This window comes from Capra hircus, chromosome 22 (assembly GCF_001704415.2).
Source record: "Capra hircus breed San Clemente chromosome 22, ASM170441v1, whole genome shotgun sequence".
Taxonomy (NCBI): domain Eukaryota; kingdom Metazoa; phylum Chordata; class Mammalia; order Artiodactyla; family Bovidae; genus Capra; species Capra hircus.
Genome location: NC_030829.1, coordinates 42946594 through 42963420, shown reverse-complemented (window position 1 = coordinate 42963420; position 16827 = coordinate 42946594). Strand labels below are relative to the sequence as shown.

At 43.6% G+C, this 16827-nt stretch overlaps 1 protein-coding gene across 4 annotated transcripts; it reads left to right on the top strand.

Annotated features, from left to right (window-relative positions):
* Positions 4338-16572, top strand: RPP14 (ribonuclease P/MRP subunit p14). Of its 4 annotated transcripts, none has more exons than XM_005695790.3 (6): positions 4338-4480; positions 7295-7412; positions 7551-7635; positions 9598-9674; positions 10113-10191; positions 10636-16572. In XM_005695790.3, the coding sequence occupies exons 2-6, from the start codon at positions 7336-7338 to the stop codon at positions 10690-10692; spliced, it is 375 nt and encodes a 124-aa protein (XP_005695847.2). In that variant the 5' UTR covers positions 4338-4480; positions 7295-7335; the 3' UTR covers positions 10693-16572. The 4 variants fall into 4 exon arrangements, with proteins under 4 accessions (XP_005695847.2, XP_005695846.2, XP_005695848.2 ...); XM_005695789.3 differs by lacking the exon at positions 4338-4480 and adding an exon at positions 4542-4828; XM_005695791.3 differs by lacking the exon at positions 4338-4480 and adding an exon at positions 4837-4959.

Genomic DNA, 16827 nt, shown 5'->3' with positions numbered 1-16827 from the left:
GCTTGGCCTTTCCGTAAACTCTTCTCTGTTCCACACTCTGACCTTTCAGTGTGTGTGGCTTCGCTGTGCGTCAGGCACACTAACTAGGGTTGATGACAGTACTGAAGCAAGTCTTGTATTAAAAGCAGTAGTTCATTGGGTCTAGTTCAGAAATGTTTGCTAAAATCCTCTTTGGCCAGGTTTGGGACCATTTTTAAAGGGTCTCTTGGACTCTGTTTCCCAAGCTTTTCTGTCTCTCTCTCTTCCCCACCCCTTGTCCCATCTCTTTTTCATTGTTTATCTCATATCTGTCTGCTCCATCCCTCACACAGACACTCTCTAACAGCTGGAAACCTGACTCTTCTGATTCTTCATCATTCCAATCTTCCAAGGTCACTCCTTGAACCATACAGACTAGGACTTTCCCATCAGCCACTTCTCCCTCCCCCACTCGCATCCCTCCCCAATTGGATGATGTTCCTACAGCCTCTCCATTCCCTGAAAGGAGGTTAAAAAAGAGCAGTGGGGGTGGTCACAGATGGGGCAGTGGGAAAGTCCTCAAGGTACCTGCCGTGGTCTGGGCCAGAGGGCAGCCCTGCTGGGGCTGCTGTCCTGGTGTCTCCAGCTTCCCTGGGACCCAGCGTGGCTGCTGTCTGGGCTGGAAACCATCATCAGGCTGTGGGCCTGGGGTTGCCAGTGCCTGTGATAGGATGAGGGTCTCATGGGTGGGGGGAGGGAAGGATGTCCTTTGAGCAACAGGACAGCCCTGTCTGTCGGCTCCTGGAGGAATCTTTCTTTCCCCGGTTTCTGGATCTTTGGTCTCTAAGCCCTCAAGACAATGACCAGGAACCTCAGGGCACACCTAGACGTCTCCCAAGCTCCAGTAAGGATGAGAGGAGAAGAGATTCTTAGCGGCAGAAAGTGGCAGGAGGGACTTCTCTGGCAGTCCAGTGGTTAAGATTCCACTGCAGGGGGTGAGAGTTTGATCCCTGGTTGGGGAACTAAGACCCTAACATGCCAAGTGATGCGGCCAAAAAAGAAAAAAAAAAGTAGCACAAAGATGACAATCCCAGTGACCCAAGTCAAGGCTGACTGGGATTAATTAACTCGCTAGAGGGCAACTATGAGTGTCAGACTGCAGTCCCCCACCACACCTCACAGAACCAGATGTGATACTGAATTCAGAAATTTTCAGATTTTACAGAGGTATTATTATGTGCACCATACATTGTGCAACACGCCCAGTGAGGTCCGGGGCTGCCTTCTGTGGTCTAATGCAGTCATATTTCTGCTGTATGCTCTGTGCATATCCACAGCAAATGGGACAAAAGCTATAAAAAGCTTCACCTCATTTCAGATTAAGCATTATGCCAAATGAAGAAAGATTTGGTTTCCAGATTTTTCTTGGATTCCAGGGTTGCAGTTAAGGGACAGTGAACCTGCCTTCCCTGTCTCCTCTCTCCTGCTTTGGGAACTGGGGGTGGGAGGTGACATCTTGAGGAAAATCTGTTCTTCCAAGTTGGAAGGAGGGGCATGCGGATGGCTATGTTCCAAGGCTCCCTCTGGTGACCATAAGGGGCAAGTCCTGAGTTTTATTTCACAGGTTTTAACAGTAAAACACAAGCTGGAATCAAGATTGCTGGGAGAAATATCAATAACCTCATATATGCAGATGACACCACCCTTATGGCAGAAAGTGAAGAGGAGCTAAAAAGCCTCTTGATGAAAGTAAAAGAGGAGAGTGAAAAAGTTGGCTTAAAGCTCAACATTCAGAAAACGAAGATCATGGCATCTGGTTCCATCACTCCATGGGAAATAGATGGAGAAACAGTGGAAACAGTGTCAGACTTTATTTTTGGGGGCTTCAAAATCACTGCAGATGGTGACTGCAGCCATGAAATTATAAGACGCTTACTTCTTGGAAGGAAAGCTATGACCAACCTAGATAGCATATTCAAAAGCAGAGACATTACCTTGCCGACTAAGGTCCTTCTAGTCAAGGCTATGGTTTTCCGTGTGGTCATGTATGGATGTGAGAGTTGGACTGTGAAGAAGGCTGAGCACTGAAGAATTGATGCTTTTGAACTGTGGTGTTGGAGAAGACTCTTGAGAGTCCCTTAGACTGCAAGGAGATCCAACCAGTCCATTCTGAAGGAGATCAACCCTGGGATTTCTTTGGAAGGAATGATGCTAAAGCTGAAACTCCAGTACTTTGGCCACCTCATGTGAAGAGTTGACTCACTGGAAAAGACTTTGATGCTGAGAGGGATTGGGGACAGGAGAAGGGGATGACCGAGGATGAGATGGCTGGTTGGCATCACTGACTCGATGGACGTGAATCTGAGTGAACTCCGGGAGTTGGTGTTGGACAGGGAGGCCTGGCGTGCTGCGATTCATGGGGTCGCAAAGAGTCGGACACGACTGAGCGACTGAACTAAACTGAACTGAACAGTATTATCAGAGAAGGCAATGGCACCCCACTCCAGTACTCTCGCCTGGAAAATCCCATGGATGGAGGAGCCTGGTGGGCTGCAGTCCATGGGGTTGCAAAGAGTCGGACACGACCGAGCGACTTCACTTTCACTTTTCACTTTCATGCATTGGAGAAGGAAATGGCAACCCACTCCAGTATTCTTGCCTGTAGAATCCCAGGGACCGAGGAGCCTGGTGGGCTGCCATCTGTGGTGTCGCACAGAGTCAGACACAACTGCAGCGACTTAGCAGCATCAACAGTATTATAAAAATGATGCCTTGTCTGTTTAAAATAAACAAACTGGATGCTAAAACATTGTGAGCATCTCCTACAGCTTCTACACAGCCCCACCCTTCTTCCATCAGTCCACTTGGAACCCTTCTAGAGATCATACTTATTTATATATGTATCTATGTGTACACATAGATATATATATGTAACTGGCCAAGGCCAATAGGAACCCAAGTTTGGCTGCTTGCTGCTCAAAAAGTCAATACTCAGAGATGAGTGTTGGTGAAAAAAGTTGCTTTATTCAGGCACTTTTTCATGGTGCCTGGCACAAAGTAAGCCCTTGATTAATATTACCTAGGATGGACTATGTCTGAGACCATCTCCTAGTTGTGGGTTAGAGGAAAAAGATTTTAAAGGGGAGTTTCAGGAGTGCACAAGCAAGGGGCTACATGCAGAACAGCACAGTCAGTTCTAGTAATTATCTCCAGACTGATTGTGCAGCGGTGTGGTCAGCATCATCTTGATGGTTTTATGTGTAATCAATCAGTAACTCTACTCCAAGGTTGGGCTCTTTCCATCTCCTTAAGGCCAGCCCCTGGAATTCTCAAGTGAGCAAGATGAATTCTCTTCTACTTACACATGGAAGGATTTCTGTACACAAGAAGGGCTCACAGGGTCCTGCTTGGTTTCACTCTTTTTTTTTTTTTTTGCTGCTCTTCAATCCTGAGGGGAACAGGGGCAGGACAAGAAAGGGAATAAAGTTTTGGATCGAGAGACTAATCATAAACTTGTCAAGGGAACTCATTTTAGGGGTACTTGGTAGGAGTTGAGAGCTGGGCACGGGATGGCAATGGTGGAAGCAACACTGACAAGGCCCCAGCCTCACGGGCTTTACATTCAAGTTTTGGCAGCCCGAGGCCCTCTCCTCTAAATACCCCTGACAAATTGGTGGTAATATGGTGCAGTGCGGAGAGAACTGTCTAGAGTCAGATGTACTTATAACTGTGTGCTCTTGATCTTAGCCTGTTGTGGCTCAGTTTCCATCTCTGTAAAATGGATAATAATAATAGTGTCCTCAGGATTGTGTGAGAGTTCGATGAGATAATGTAGTTTTTTGCATAGTGCCTGGCCACAAAGTAAGCACTTGATTAATATTAGCTATTATTATTGAGAATACACATGGTATGTTTCATGAGTACAGGGGCCATATCATCTTGTTCCCAATACCTATCACATAATAGGGGCTCAGCAAGTACTTATTCAGTTGATGAATAGATGATACTTGGTTTACATTTGGAAACAGAACCATCTGGGTTTTTTATGTTAACCCAGACAGAATACCTACTATGCGCTGGGAGCCAAAAGAGACACCGAGAAAGGGTCTTGCCCTTGGTGAGTGCTTTACATAGGAAATGCTCACCAGAAGAGATGCCAGATACAAATTTTTTTGAACGAATGAAGGCGTGAGTGAGTGAATGACTGCGAAACAAGCTCCTGGGCAGAGTGCCTTACCCCGCGCAGACATCTGCACCCAAGGCTTTCTGCAGAATGGGCACTAGAGGGCACTAAGCATGGCGAGTCTCAGATTCAGAGTTACTCCTGGGTCCTTAGGAGAACTCCGCGCGGTGGCGTCACATCCGCTCTCTATGTCACGCATCCGGGGGCGGGGCAGAGGAGCCAAACGTAAACTCCCCGGAGTTTCCCCAGGCCGCGGGCTGCGCGGTAGCTCCACGTCTTGGTGGATTCTTGCAGTGAATAAGAGTCCGGGAGGCGTCGGACTAGTCCGACGGAGAGCGGGTAGGCGGAAGCCCACAGCGGGGCGACTGTTTTCCGGGAGTGGGCTCAGTTGGCCGCACTGGTGACGTATGGACGTGCGCGCCAGGGGAGCGTGCGTAAGGCGGAGGGACGGCGGGCAGCGAGGAGCGGCCTGGGGTATCTCCCGCTCCGGCCGCGGACGCCACGGACTAAGGCGAGGCTGGGCCGCGGACCATCCCGGGCTTCGCTGCAACGCGGTCTCAGACGCACGGGACAGCTGAGAGGACTGAGCGCGATCCCGTGTGCAGAGCGCATGCGCCTGGGCTCTGGCGGGAGCGAAATCAGTGGCGGCAGTCAGAAAAAGTTAAAAACGACTTCACCTGCCCAACAGTAGGGAATCGAGAGCTTTTTTTTTTTTTAATCATTGATTTCGTCTCAAAATCATATATTGAATGCGACTTATTGCTTTAGGTTTTTGGGAAACAACAGAACACGACAGAAAACCCCGTTTCTTTTGGAGCGTATGTTCTAGTAGGGCTGGGGAGGGAAATTGAAATAAAGAACAAATGAACTTGACAGTTAATGTTGGAGGGTGGTGAATGCCTTGAGAAAAAAGTAGAGCAGGGGCACGGGGCGGTGACATAAGAGAAAAATGCCACTGGAACTGATCGGGGGCTGAAATTGAGCAAAGTCATGAAAGAGACAAGGGAGTGAGCCACGTGGCTATCTGGAGGAAGATTATTTCTAGCATGTGGAAAAGCTAGGAAAGACGTCCAGAGACCGGAGGGAAAAAGCTGGAGCGGGGGAGGCCGCGTGGTGGAAGGAGCTGAGCAGGGGAGAGTGGTAAGACACGAGGTCAAGGCGTTGGAAGTAGCGGGTATCGATCAGGTTAGACCTTCAGGGCTGTAAAGACTTTGGCCTTACTCTCAAAGGGGAACCTTTGCAAGCTTCGAGCAGAGGAATGATGTGGCCTGATTAGTGTTTAATAGGGTCACCCAGGCTGCTGTAGAGACGAGACACTTGTTACTAATAAGTCAGGTTATGAGTATCCCTGCAGCTACCAAAAAGGCTGACTTGAGAGATGGTGATGACAGCCACCGTGGAAGTGCTCAAATTTTCCCGGTGAGCCTGGTGAATGAGCCAGGCTGCAGGGAGAGCTTCCCAGCCATCGTCTCCTTTACTCTCAGGACAACCTGCAGAGGGCAGTGCTGTCAGTGACGCTGGTGGCTCAGGCCTGTCACAGGCCAGTCAGAAGTGACTGCTCAATAAACACCTGCTCCTTAAGTGTTTTGTGGGTTTTTTTTTTTTTTTGTAAAATAAACATGACATAAAATTTACCATTTTAAAGTGTACAGTTTGTTGGCGTTAAGTACATTTATATTGTTGTACAGCTAGCACCATTATCCGTTTCCAGAATACTGTGTGAGTCTTGGTTGTTATTGGCATCCTAAGCCCCAGCCCCCATCTCACTCATCTGCCTCAGGCAGCCAACTCTTCTAAAGTACTCAGTAACACTTCAAAAATAGCTGTTGTGTGCTGGGCAATAAGTGGAATGATTGAGAGTCCTGTTCTCCTTGCCCTTTTAGTTAGGGGAGACTCTGGTGGTGGGGAAAGAAGTAGTAGGTACAGTCTGAAATCAGAGATACTCTTGAATATATAGGGCTCACACTACTACTAATTGATCAGTTGTGTATTTTAGTAAGTGTTGGTTGAATATTCTGTGCCAGACTCAGTTAATATTCATGATTGTTGAATGGATGGTTGGGTGTAGCTGCTTGACCCCGACTTCTTTTCTCTTGCGGTCATCTGGAAGTGGTTGGGACTGGGCCCAGAGATGTGTTTGTAAATGCTGGTTTATAGTTATGTGACTTTGAAAAAGTCCCTTTCCGTGGTTGGGGCTCAGTTTCCTGGTCCCTTTAGTGGGGGGAGCAGATATTAAATAAATAGACAATATTAAAAGACTCCATAACAAGAGAACTTAAAACAGGGTGTCAGAGGAGACTTCCTTGAAGAGATGATATTCCTGAAAGAAGTGAACTTTAAGTTAAAATGTGAAGGCTGAGTAGGAGTGGTCCAGAGAGAGTGAGGTGGGAGTGGAGCCAAGGACAGGGATTCTATACAGGGGGACCAGTGTGTTCTGAGTTCTTAAAAGTCCCATATCTGTTAGAAATGGCTTGAATGTCCATTCCAGACATTCCTCTTCAGACCTTTGCTGTTGAAGCTCAGTCTTTCAGGAGGCTGCCAGATAACCCTGTGCAGGCCTGGCCTCCAGACAGAGTGCAGGCCTGGCCTCCAGACAGAGAACAGGCAGGTCCAGCGCTGAGGGAGTCCAGCAGAGGTGCCACCCCTCATTCTCCTCTTCATGTTCTTTGTTGACTGAGAGTAAAGAAGAAGAGGTCCCAGATTGTACTCCTGGATGCTTTTATCTTTATTATTTGCATTAAGAGGCATCATGCCTGGGTGGTCTTGAGGGGACTCAGCAGCAGTTAGAATCTCTTTGTGCCTTTGGGCAGGTAGTAGCCATCTTTGTCAGCGCTGAATGTTCTCATCTCAAAAATGGGGATACTAATAGCATTTACCTGCTGGGATCATTTTGAAGATGTGACCTAAAGTATGTGAAGTATTTAGCACAGAGCTGGGTACTTAGTAAGGGAAAATGTTTGCTGGGATTTAAATAAGAATGCAGTGGTCTGGCATATGTAAAATATAGAAACTTCCTTTGTGTCTGTATGGGTAACATCAGCTTGACCAGAATTAGATGAGTTATTGTACTAGGAGTTCTTTTAAAAAATCAGGTAGCTCAAATTCTCTTTAGAAAAAAAAGTGAAAAATAGCTTACATCTTTGTAATTTTTAGCCTTCGTGACTCAAGGTAGATGTGATCAGCACTGGAAAAAGATGCCAGCCCCAGCTACCACATATGAAAGAATTGTTTACAAAAATCCCTCTGAGTACCACTACATGAAAGTCCGCCTGTAAGTTCTGTCTCTTAAGTTTCTTATTTTTTTTAATTGAAGTTTAGTTGATTTACTTAAGTTTTATTTTGATTACTTTTTTATGAATCTGAGTAGTATGAAATTTAACATAGTACATTAAAAATTTTTTTCTTACAGAGAATTTCAAGATGGTGGTGTTGGACTGAATGCTGCACAGTTCAAACAGCTGCTTATTTCAGCCCTGAAGGAGCTGTTTGGTGAGGTATGGAGTCACTTGGCAGTTTGAACACCACTAAGATTTTGTAGGGGCTTCCCAGGTGACGCTAGTGGTAAGCAACCCGCCTGCCAACGCAGGAGACGTAAGAGATGCAGGTTTGATCCCTGGGTCGGGAAGATCTCCTGGGGCAGGGCATGGCAACTCACTCCAGTCTTCTTGCCTGGAGAATCCCATGGACAGAGGAGCCTGGCGGGCTGCAGTCCATAGGGTCGCACAGAATTGGACACGGCTGGAACGATTTAGCATGAAGATTTTGTAAGACATACTGAAAGGACATTTTTCCAAAAATTATTTTAAAACCACATTTGAAACTGCAGAAGCAGAGTTTTAGAAGTGATGAGTTTTGAGTAGGTTTTTTCTAATATGGCTTTTAGTTGACAAGAAACTTGTGAAGCAAACGGTTTAGTGTAGTGCTACTCAAACTGTGGTGTGGACTGGCAACCTGCAAACTGATTTTTTTATTTTCTCTTGCCCACTGTGAGGATTAGTGGCTTGTACCAGAATGTCAGTCAGCACACCATTTCCTTTACTGAGAGTCTTCAGTGAGAAAATCTGACCTGAGCTGAACACTGTGTCCATTGATATTGTCAATTTCCACTCTGGTGCGGCTCCTTCTCACGGACCAGCACTTGTGAGTAGTACTGTTTTAGCATTCACTTGAAAACAAATAGAGTTTTGAAGAGAAAACAAAGACAGGTGATTCTCAGGAAATTATTTCCTGGTACATATGTTTTATTAGATTAAAATCTGTCACACAGTCATCAAAATTAAAAACTTTTACTCTGCAACAGACTTGGTTCAGAGGCTGAAAAAACAAATTACAGACTGGGGGGAATATATTTGCAAACCACATAAGGACTGATATCTGGAATATATAAAGATCTCTTAAAACTCAATAGTAAAAAAAAAAAAAAAAAACAGTCTGATTAGAAAATTGGCTGAAGTGGGCATTTCCTGGAGGCCTAGTGGTTAGGATTGACACTTTCACTGCAGAGGCCAGGATTCACTCTCTGGGGAACCATCCCACATGCCACGTGGCTTGGTGAAGCCAGAATACAAAAGCCAATCCCCAAAAGTGATATGTTGAGTGATTCCATTTATATAATGCTCCCGAAATACTGTAATTATCATACATAACGATATAGTCTGGAGACAGATGAGTGTTTGCATGGCCTGAGGGCCGAGGACAAGTTGAAAGAGAGCCTTGTGATGGTATAGCTCTTTATCTTGATTACGGTACTGGTTACCTTAAGCAATCTATATGACGTTGTTGCATAGAACTACACATATGCACGTGTAAACGAATATGAGTGCATGTATCACTGGCAAAGTCAGAATAAGCTCTGATTTATTAATTTTGGTTTTCTGGTGTTGATGTTATACTATAGTTATGCAAGATGCTGACAGTGTGGGAGGCTGAGTGAAGGGTGCATGGAACCTTCCTGTACCTTACTTTGCAATGTAATATGACTTTAGTTTTTCAAAGTAAAAGGTGTGAGGGAAAAAAAATCCATGCACCTTCTATATGTCAAGTATGAAACCTGATTGCTGGGGATGTAGCTGTAAACAAACAGGCATAGCTTCTGCCTCACGGTCTATCGGTGTTGGTTATGTTAGTAGGAAACCATGTTGAACAATTAATGGCAAGAATGGAGAGTATTATGAAAGGAGTGGTGGGTCGTGTGTGTGAAAGAGCCTAGCAAGCTACTGAACTTAATCTTGGGCATCAGGGAAGGGACAATTTAAACAAAGACTTGAGAAAAGTGAAGAGGTCTTAGCAGCATGGAAAGGTATAGCAAGAATGATCCAGGCAGAAGGAGCTGTAAAAAAGCGGGCCTTGTAGTCCAACACCATTAAAGAAAATACAGATTTTTTGGAGAAGAAAAGCAATTAGAGTTCAAGAGTAAGGATGATACTCATCTGCTAATGGCATCATTCTCTACTTAGGTCGATGCTGCCTTACCTCTGGACGTTCTAACCTATGAAGAGAAGACCCTGTCAGCCATCCTGAGGATATGCAGCAGGTATGACTGACGGCGGAACCCTTCTAGTGTAACAGAGCAGAGACTGATGGTAGAAAACAGCAGAAGTGCTCCCTTCCGAGAATGAGGAGAGTTTTGTCCTTGTGAACTCCAAGCAGCTTTTGGAAGTTTAAATGGGGGAAAATGTGAACACTTACCCACCAGGAATTTGCAGTCCAGAGAGCCAGACTTGGGATTTACTTACCGTTGTAGTGTTTCCCAGTTGATAGTCATGGTTGCAGACTCAGAAGTGGGAATTTTACAAACATGCCTGATTGAGGTTCATTCTGTCTTCTGCCTTGACATGGTATGCTTTTGTTTGTAAAGTTTTCTTATTTAAATCAGGTTTCTGGTAGAAACTACTTTCTGGCCCATCACAGAAAGAAGTATGAGATGCTGCAGGGATGAATCTTTACTGATGCTTTCTTGATCTTTCTGTAGTGGTCTTGTTAAATTGTGGAGCTCTCTGACCCTGTTAGGATCCTATAAAGGCAAGAACTGTGCTTTCAGAGTGATTCAGGTAAAAACACCTTCACATACTCCAGTTGAAGCTGAGTAGTAGACCAAATTGCTTTATTAATATGTGTCCCATTTTTGCTTGCATAAGTCTAGTGTGGTTAATGCCATCCAGCTGTGAGGGGGAAACCCAGGGCGTCGGTAGTTATGAAGACATGAGACAGAATGCTTAGATATCAGGTGTATGGGAGAGGTTTGGGGATAAAACTTGGAACACCTGTGGAAAAGTCTTTTATTGCTTAATGCCTCATGCCTAATGTATTGAAATGTTCTCTCTGAGCTTGTCATGCCCATTTATTTATCTCAGGCTAGCTCTCAAGATGCTCTTTAAAATGCTACTGCCTCGATTTGGCTTATCCTATAAAACAGGGCATATTTCTACACTGTCCTGGATTTCCAGGCAATTTTATCCTGATACTGCCTTAAAATTTTTTTCCCTCTCTTACAGGTTTCTCCATTTCTCCTTGCATTATCTGGCAATAGTAGAGAACTAGTATTGAATTGAGTAGTCTTCAATTTGAGAAAATATTCCTCACTCTCAAAAGTGCTTTTTGTTGCCAGCACAATGTTTGGAAACCGAAGCAGCCCAAAAGCTCCTATCGATGGGATTTGAGAGTGCTGAAGATGTTCCCAGTAATGTCCAGCCATCGCCTTTGGTGGGGTAGGCTTCACAGGAGAATCTGCCTGAGCCAAGCAGTGCTGAACAGGCAACCCTTAGAGCACATGCACCTCAGAGTCGGAGACCGGGCTGAACTCAGGAGAGCCTTCACACAGAGGGACGTGGTCACCTTCTCAGAATTAACAGGGGACATCAATCCTTTGCACTTAGATGAAGATTTTGCAAAACACACCAGATTTGGAAAGACAATTGTCCATGGAGTTTTGATCAATGGACTTATTTCAGCTCTCCTCGGTACTAAAATGCCAGGGCCAGGCTGTGTGTTTCTTTCCCAGGAAATTAACTTTCCAGCCCCTTTATATGTTGGGGAAGTTGTTTTAGCTTCTGCAGAAGTGAAAAAGCTGAAGCGGTTCATTGCCATTATTGCAGTATCATGTTCCGTACTGGAAAGTAAAAAGACCGTTATGGAAGGGTGGGTTAAAGTTATGGTCCCAGAAGCTCCCAAATCCTGAAATATGTCTTTAGAGGTACAAGTTCAGGCATCAGTGTTGTTATTGAAAGCCTCTGGGGAAAACAGGGATGGCTCTTCTTCAGCAAGGACAGGCTCATAAACCTGTACTAGGGGAAGGGAGCAGATAGAGAGATGTTCCAGCGTCCACTTAGGCTTCACTCCGGCTTAAGTATATTTATCATCTATCTAGGTTTTCACCACTGAAAAACATAGGCAATTCCCTGGTGGTCCAGTGGTAGGACTCTAGGCTTTCACTGCCAGGGGCATGGATCCAGTCCCTTGTCAGGAAAGTAGGATCCCACAAGCCGTGTGGCACAGCATGCACATGCGTGCACAAATACAAGTGAACAGGGGAGATCAGAGGTGATTCTAAGGTTGCACATTGTTAACCAGGCTCCCATAAGGTGCCATTAAAAAAGAAAAAAATAAACCTGAAAAAAGTGTTAGGAAAGTTATCATTTAGCTTAATGTTCTACTTTTAGAATTTCAAACCTAATTAGATTTGCATTCAGATAACACAAACCTACCTATATCTGTGCAGATAAGAATTTACTAAAGTCACTGAGTTTATAAGTAGCAAGCATTTAATTATTAAAGGCAACGATGGAAGATAGGTCATCTTTGAACACCTATCTTTTAACAGTAAATATTGTTAGATCCTGTTCTTCAGCAGTTTCTGAATCAGAGTTTATTATAATTTGTTACTGTTTACACCAACATGGTGATTTATTGATCCTTCCTTCAGTGTCACTTGCCCTTCAGATGGTTTTCCTGTCACTGGGGGAGGGCTTATGTGCATCTTTGGACTCAGTTCTGTAAGCTCTCTTGGTTTCATCTATAAAGCAGTGATAACGACTCCATACAGGAGTGCTGGAGATGACAGATACAAATAGGTAAGCACAAGGCCCAGCCTCTAAACAAGTAGCAACTGCTGTTGCCATTCTCATCTGTGAGCAAGGTTACAGGTTTCCTGAGCTTGGAGCTATCTGGCCAAAAATTAAAGAACAGATGAATCTTTCAGGATGTCAGCCAGTCTCCATTGGTTTTCTAAACCTGGAATAGATCTTGAGTGCAGAGTTTCTATTTTAGCAATCCAGGTGATTTTCTCTCTCCCTTGAAAATATTTTGGGGAGTCCCCACCCATTATATAAATAATACATGCTTTTATTAAAATAATTATAAAAAGATTGAGGGGACACTGGTGGCCAAGTTCTTGAGCACTGAGGGGTGTTAGAGAGGAAACGTGCCTAATTTGTTGTTATTGGTCATCCTGTACACAGCCAGCACTATTAAGACAAGAATCTATGGTAGAACATACAGGTAGTCCATCTGTGCTCTGTGGCTTTAAATGGTGGCTCAGACCACAGCTGGTTGCTTTGATCAGGAAGATAAGATCAAATTAATTGGCTGCATCCACCCACATTTCCTGGAAAAAATTTTCCTGCTGCTGGGTCAGTAACTAGATTTTTGTTGTTGTTGTTTACGTCAACTACTACTACTATTAAGTCGCTTCAGTCGTATCCGACTCTGTGCAACCCCATAGACAGCAGCCCACCAGGCTCCCCTGTCCCTGGGATTCTCCAGGCAAGAACACTGGAGTGGGTTGCCATTTCCTTCTCCAGTGCATGAAAGTGAAAAGAAAGTGAAGTCGCTCAGTCGTGTCTGACTCAGCGACCCCACGGACTGCAGCCCACCAGGCTCCTCCGTCCATGGGATTTTCCAGGCAAGAGTACTGGAGTGGGGTGCCATTGCCTTCTCCGTGTTTACATCAAGGGGATCCTTAAAACAGACTACCAGAAAGAATTGTTCTCATCACTAGAGGGCAGTGTTGTGTATAAATGAGTAGTTCAATATTGTACCATACTCCAGTTTGTGTTGGTAGTGTGGAAAATACCAAAATCAGGGTGCAGAGCAAGGATGCCATTATCATGAGTTTCAGAAGGGGAAGCTTATACGGGTTCAGGTTCACCTGAAGAAGGTGTATGTATAGGTGAAACACGGTACATGCAGATAATTGGATGTGACACTGGAAAACAAAACGGAGAATTTGAGTCACAAAATAAACACTTGATGCTGAGATCATCTATTCCTGCAGAACTCATTCTCTGGGATTTAATGGCAATCCTGAAGGATGGGTCTGCAAGTGGAGTGTGGTGTGATCATTGATACTGTAAGTTACCATTCTTTCAATGATAAGCCAGGTTTGTACAGTAATTCTAATCCTTTAAACAGTTTTATGAAGTTACTGTTCCGTTTTATGGGCTCTATGACTTGCCCAGGGTTGTCAGCTAGTATGCAGTGGAGCTGGGATCCGCATGGGCCTGCCTGGCTCCAGAACATTTCTTTTTTCCATTACCCTGTGGGCCTTAAAATGTTCCCATATTGGAACGCTATCAGTTTCTATAATAGTATCTTATGTTGCATTTGTATTTGGAACTACCATCGTACATAATTTTTTTTCTATTTAGAATATTCTAGATCCTATTCCCTGTTACAGTTTTAATGTTTTCCTCGCTGTTACTTGATGGCTTCTACCAAAACCTATTGCCTGTACTTTTTCTAAGTTGATATTCAGTGAGTGTCTTCAGAGCAGAATTACTGAAAGAGTTATTCTAAAGTCAGGCGTGGTGGGGCCTTGTGTATATGAGATCTGATGGATAGCTGATTAATAGTGTGTAACTTAAAGTAGCTTCTCAGTAGGAATGTTTCCTTTTTTTTTTTTAATTATCCATAGATGTCATGGTCTTTGATCTTTATAAACTGAAATAGATGGAACAGAGAAGTAGGCAAGGATTTAGGGAAACTCTGTAAATGATGACTTATTATTTTTATGCTGAGCCAAGATTCTCAGACCACTTAATGCTTTGTTAAAGCTGACTATAACACAAACTAGCTGGCTGGCTTTTTCATTTTGAGCTCTCTACAAGTTGCCAGAAAGAGTGACTCTTCTGATGAAAGCACGAGTGCCTCTTACATAGGAAATCCTCTTCCAAGTAATTGAGAAGTGGCCTTGACTGTCCAGGGTCACAAAGAAGTGAGTACAAAAGTACTGACTGAAAGAGCAGGGCAGATTGTCCTAGTGCTTTCCATATAGGGGCATTATAAGACCACAGTTTATAGGATGTTTGATCGCCACAGAAATATATACCCATCGTAAGCAATTTCAGCCTAATGTACTGGAAAATTGCTTAACAGATTTTTGTATTTGATTAGAAACATTTCCATATTGGTGAAATGCCACTCATTTCTTTTTCTGAGCAGTGAATCTTAAGTAGCAACAGGGAGAAAGCCTCCCCACAGCCACCATTCATCTTGCATATTCAGCTAGAAAAAGAAAGAACAGCTAAAGGCCCATTGGTACCTCTTAGGTAACCACAGGTTTTCATTTTGTGCTGAATTATTAGACATTTTTCTTTTTATGTTCTTAGAGCATGATTAAGAGACCAATTTACTCCCAAAGAAAATTGCTACTAAATTACATCTATTAAGTTTTTATATTAAAACATACTCTACCAAAGGTTGACAGTCGCTGAGCAGCTGTGCCACTCTGAATGCGTCATGTGCTGGCATAATTTATTAACTGACTCTATGCAAGTGCCGTGAAATTACTCTGGGGCTGCATTTGAGTATCTCCAGGGTCCCGTATGTTTCACTCCCTTTGTCCTTGGCTTTTCTTCCTATGGATTACACACAGAGACCAGAATTCTCAACATCTTCAGAGAAATTTTGGTTTGCAGAAAAATCATAAAAAAAAACCAAGACGAATGTGGACACTACATAAATAGAACAGATTTAATAGAAGGCTCCACAAACAGTCGATTTCTAGGCCACAGTCAATTTCTTGGGTGGCCCTTAGTGAGGCCACAGTTCACATGACCTTATAAACCATGAGCAAAATTCCTCTGTGATGTAATGAAAAAATTCCAGTATGTAAGGGAAGTAAGAATGATCACAAGTGACTTGAATTTTTTTTTTAAATCCAGATCACGAATATTTAAAGAAAGAAAATAATTCTGAGTGGGGAGGTGATGCGGCTTGGGAAGCACTAAGTTTTTCACTAGGTTCTATGAGTTGACTTGTAGAACAGTTGCCAGGTCTGGAAGCGTCCTCACTAAAACTCATTATTTTCAGTCAGTCTGGCCAAATGTCAAGCTGTTAAACAACCTGTGGACTATCTAAACATTTGGCAGCATACAAGAATATAAATCTTTATTTTCCCTTGCAGCCCTGAGTAGTTACGTATATGGCAACAGAAGAACTGCATATCTCATTTGCTTTACCCAGTATGAGACTGGAAGCAAAGTAGATTGGATTCAGATCAGCTCTGGACTAGGGAGTTTCTCCACATTCACCGTGAGCCACTTCAAAAGCCAAATGGCTTTTCAGACTATCATAGCCTAGTCTCCAAAAGATCCAGGGATCCAGTTAAGTCTAGGCTGTTTAGGGCACTGATTTGGGTAGATGAGATTATAAGGCTGTCTATAGTATTTTATTCTCAGAGGCTTCAGGCAAGAATTCCTCGAGAACAGGAAAGCCTAGATTGAGAGTCCGTGGCTTCATTCCACCAAATACCTGATTTCTCACTTTCAGTTTCATTTCCTTAGTAAGGAAGAGGACAGGCTGTCATTTGATGACCTTTGCAACTCAGTTGTATAATATTGTTATGTTTTTTCCTAAACATACAAGTAAAATATTTTTAAAGACATTCTGAAAAGTGCAGAAAAACAAAATAGCATCATGATTCTGTTTGCTAAAGACCCTCAGCTAATATTTTGGTGGGCTTCCTTCTGATGTTTTTCCTATGAACATTTTAAAATCTTGAAGTCATAAAATGCATATATTGGGGTTTTTTTCCTACTTTTTTTGGTAAAATATTTATGATTGTATCACGATTTGTCTGGTCTTCTATTACATATATACCTTTGAGTGCTATGTATTTGCATTGATCTCTGAGTATTTCCTTAGGATAATCTCCTACAGGTGGGATTACTGGGTAAGGACATTTCAATGTGTGTTGTCAAATCCCAGCTGCTAGTGCCAGACCTCTTACATGGTTAAGTACTCAGTAAATAATTGTTGAGTGCATAAATGCCCCAATTTATAAAGCCCTAGCAGTATGCAAGAAGAGCCTTGTCTCCGGTCAGCCCACATAATATGAGTAATGATTAAAGCCGAATTTTGGTTTCTGTGAATCTGGTAATGAAATAACATATTTGCCTTAAGAAACAAGTAAAAAGTGAACCCTCCCTAAGTGATAATAGGTTTAATAGACTGCTGCTTTATTATCTCCACGTTACAGATGGGGAGCTGGGGCTCAGAGGGGTTGGGTAACTAATTCAAGGTCACGCAACTGGTAATTCCAGCTCGCTCTCTTGTCCTGGGATGCTGCCTTGGGAGACAGCACTGTGGGTGGGTCAGAATTATGGCCTTGGGTTCAGGCACATTGGGGCAGATTTGGGTCTGAGTTGATTGAAGTTCTCTGGCTCTGGGTTTTGAGGTTCTTGGAGCCA